General features: G+C 36.5%; 1 protein-coding gene across 1 annotated transcript; it reads right to left on the bottom strand.

The window, feature by feature from the left end:
- Window positions 1-1,914: 1,914 nt before the first annotated feature.
- On the bottom strand, window positions 1,915-3,324 carry LOC137716404 (protein FANTASTIC FOUR 1-like). Its single transcript, XM_068455852.1, has one exon. The coding sequence runs from the start codon at window positions 3,151-3,153 to the stop codon at window positions 2,071-2,073; it is 1,083 nt and encodes a 360-aa protein (XP_068311953.1). The 5' UTR covers window positions 3,154-3,324; the 3' UTR covers window positions 1,915-2,070.
- Between the last annotated feature and the right edge of the window lie 725 nt (window positions 3,325-4,049).

Below are 4,049 nucleotides of genomic sequence, written 5' to 3'. Positions count from 1 at the left end.
TAATCCATATTTAAACTCCATGTGCATGAATGAAAACTCAGAAATTGCTCACGCACGCAAGTACGGAAGTACGACAGCTAAAAACCACTTTTCTTGCAAAGACTCCTAATATTCTGAAAAGAACATGCATCTAGATTAACTTAACCTTGTTAATCATTGTTTTCATTGCCTGTCGATATCGTTTATATCAACCATCATAGCCGTCGATCGCACTAAATTTGTAAGGGAAATTGTATGCCAAAACTGCAATACAAGTGCATGTTATTATCGAATACTTTTTTTTTAGGACAGTGGTCCTCCTCCTGCTGTACTACATGAACGATCGATCGAGCTGACTAGCACAACTTTTGAGTCTTGAGTCTCTTGTGCGTGATGGAATATATCATATGAATTGAGAAGAGGAAAAGCGATCACACATGGATGATGAAGATTGACGAAGTCACTCCATGTTACCTTGTGAGCCCTACCCTATGATAGTTACCATGCATAAGTACCACAAGGTCCACAACTTGCAACATAGTTACCTTTGCATGACACAAAATTTTCGACCACTTGGTTATCTCATGTAAATCCTCTCTTTATTTCTCAATAGTAATTTCTCGTGATGAGATATACCTTATAATAGTTACCAAGCACAAGTACCATAACTTGCAACGTACTTACAACTTTTGCCTGAAACAAATTTTTAGCACACTTGCTAATCATAAGGTTTATGTGACTTCTCTTTTTATTTCTGAAATTGTCACGTAATGCGAGATATATATGATAGTTACATGACACTATATTTACAAGACACACATAGTACATACCACAAATTGCAACACACTTACCTTTGGTTATTGGGGGTTGGTCTCTATTTCTCACATTGTTGCATGGTAAGAAAGAAACTCATATTACATTATGAGATAAATACAAAAAAAATAGCATAAACTCGTTTTATGTAATTTCTTTCTTATAATGTTTGTAGTCGCCTCAAATAACGAACATTGTTATTTGTTTTTTAGAGTTAACTCACACTCATTGCAAGATAATACCACTGAACTCAGCTGTGTTTGCAATGAAGCATATTATTGTGAAGTAGTTTGGGAAGAATATGGGAAACATGAAAGTTGAAATTTTCCAAATACATATTATTGAACTTACAACTTTCAAAAAGGGTCCAAAATGCTAGCCGTAAAAAGTGATTGGACACATTCGATTGGATGACAGTATATTTGGGACCAAGACCAGCAAAATACTTTAAAATTGTGGTAGTTGGTGAAAGTACGTCACTTTGTTCACGTTTGGTTGTCAGTTTGGCTATGGAATTTGGAAAGGGATCATTCCTCTTAATCTATCAAGTTTGGGAATCTGAACCATTAAAATTTAATCAAATGGTTATAAACAGAAATTCATTTGAAAAGTTATAATAACTTTAGTTGTTAGATCAACTTTCAATGGTCCGAATTTTCGAACTTGGTGAATTAGGAAGAAGGGATCCAAAAAGAATCACTTTCCATGAAATTTAAATTAATTCTTGTACCAAAAATTAACGGTACGAAAACCAACATTTTGAATTAAATTTTATAAATCATGTGACGATTGTTGATGATTTAATTATTACTTAATTATTGATTAACTTGTTTATTTTCTATTAGTGACACATCACATGATTTATAAATTTAGTCTAAAAAGTTGATCTGCCTGACATTACTCAAAACGAAATCCACCTTAAAGTATTGTTATTATAATAAACGTTCATGGCCATTATTAATAAAAAATTATTGTGTATTGCTAAAATACATTTTCATGTTATAACTAGTTAACGTGTTATATAATTGTTAGTTGGACATATAGTATAATCGATTTATGTATTACGTGAATGTTATTTACATGTTGGAAACAATAGGTTAATTATATCCTGAGAAAGAAACAAAGGGTAGAAATGTCCAATAATGATAATAACTAACATTAGCATAATTCGAAATTCGAAGCTACGAAAACTTCAAATTTAAGTGACTAAACTTTCAAGGAAAAAAAAGTGAAAAATCATAGTGAATTTTAAGCAGGGACAGAAATAGAGGAGAAGGCTTAAATGGCAACCCAAAAGGATTCCGGCCAATTGATCACCATCTTGTTGTTCCCACGCCCACCTTCTTTACATCTGCTTGGCCTTGGAGGCCTCTTTTTCTTCTCCTTTCCAACCCCAGCATTTCCATTATTCCCTTCCATATCCTCGTTTTCAACAAAGTGTTCATTCTTTCCCTCCACCTCCTCTGTTTCAGCACTTTCAATATCCCCCTGCATCTCTTCTGTTTCAACATTTTCAACCTTCCCATCAAGTTCATCTTCTTCAACTTCACCACCATTTTCTTCATTTTTCGCCTCGATTTGAACCTCGTCGTCTTCTTCAACTTCTTCAATAATGTCACAGTTAGGGGATGAAAAGTCCTTCAGCAATGTAAGCCTGAGTCTCCCATCACCGCGCTCCGCTTGGAAATATGCGGTGGGAGGGGAGACAACTGTGACGGCTTTCAAAACCAGCCGGCCGCCTTCCCGGTGAGGCGTCACTTGAACACCATTCGAGCCACTGATAGATGTCAAAGGAGGAGGGAAATTCGTAGTAGTTATGCTACTACGTTTCAATCTCTTTGGTGTAGCTTGAACATTGGTGTCACTCAATATTTTTGAGCTCTCACTTGTGGAAATAGTAGTAGCAGAACATTTAGGGTTAGGGTTAACTTCCCCACTACTTCCAAGTGAGAGTAAAGGACTTTCAATCTTGTGTAACAAAAGTGAGAGCTTTTCGCCGCCATTTTCGCTACCCGTCTCGTTACCTAAGCTTTCCGTGCACATTTCCAAGCTTCCTGGACTGAGCGCTGAAGCAGAGCGCTTAGCGAGCGGATGGACATAGACTTTCTCCGCTTCGCTTTCGCTCTTGGGGGGTTGAATTGGGTTGGCCAGAGACTGGAGGAAGCTCCAGCCAGCTACTTCAACTTCCTTCTTGTCCTTCTTGTTATTCAAGTTCAAGTTATCGATTTTCTCGATTTGGGATGCTTTCTCTTGAGATAGGGAGAGGAAATTCAATCCGGGTGGATTCAATTTGAGCAGAACAAGAGGCTCGAGGCATGATTTCAGGCCTGGGTGACAGACAGTGCTTGATGTTGAAGACATGTTGGTATGCAAAACAAGAATGTGAAAAAAAAACGGAGTTCGAAAAAAACTTAGGAGCGGAGAGCTTGAATTTGGATGAAAAAAGGTGATAAATTTGAAGGTGTATGAGAAAATTTGTAGGGAAATCCGGCAAAAGACTTGGATTTAAAAAAAAACAACCCAAATTTTGGTTTGGGTGAAATAGCAGATGGTTTGAGAAATATGGAAGAGGGAAGGCCTGAATTTATAGTAAAGGCAGGGTGGGGTTTTGGGTAAATATATTAACTTTCCAATACCGTGTGTTGTGGACTGTAGTGAAGTTGAACTTTTGTGCCCACTAGAATTATACATTTACGATTCCACTAAGATTCTCTCATCTCTCTCTCCATCCCTTTCTATCCCCTCATCTTACATTCTTTATTTTGTCTTTTTCTTTCTATAAAAAATTATTATAAGATGCTGATATAATTTAAACGTGACTGTTTAAATATGAGGGGAGGGAAGGGGAGGGGAAAAAAGAGGAGAGATAATCCTACTCCTTTATGATTTCCTCTCCCACACTGCCACACATGTTAAATCTATTTTTTCTAATAAAAGAAGACCAGCAGCTACTTAGTATTACGGTCTAATAGTATTCCTCTTTACTTGTAAGTGAGACGTCTTAGGTTCAATTCTCGCCAAATGTGAGTTTGAACCACATTATGCTAGCCAATTGTGAGGCTAAACCCACCCCTCCCCTTTAGTGTAGATAATATCATTTATTCCAAAAAAAATAAAATAAAAAAGGTGTAGATAATATCATTTATTCCAAAAATAAAAAATAAAAAAGGACCAATTGATGGTTTCGCCGCAATAGATCATTTTTTAGGGGGATCAAAAAGACTTATAGAGGTATTTTAGTCTCATTCTGATAACCA

The sequence above is a fragment of the Pyrus communis genome, chromosome 14, assembly GCF_963583255.1.
Source record: "Pyrus communis chromosome 14, drPyrComm1.1, whole genome shotgun sequence".
Taxonomy (NCBI): domain Eukaryota; kingdom Viridiplantae; phylum Streptophyta; class Magnoliopsida; order Rosales; family Rosaceae; genus Pyrus; species Pyrus communis.
The sequence above is the reverse complement of the archived record's forward strand: the minus strand, read 5'-3'. Positions and strand labels throughout refer to the sequence as shown.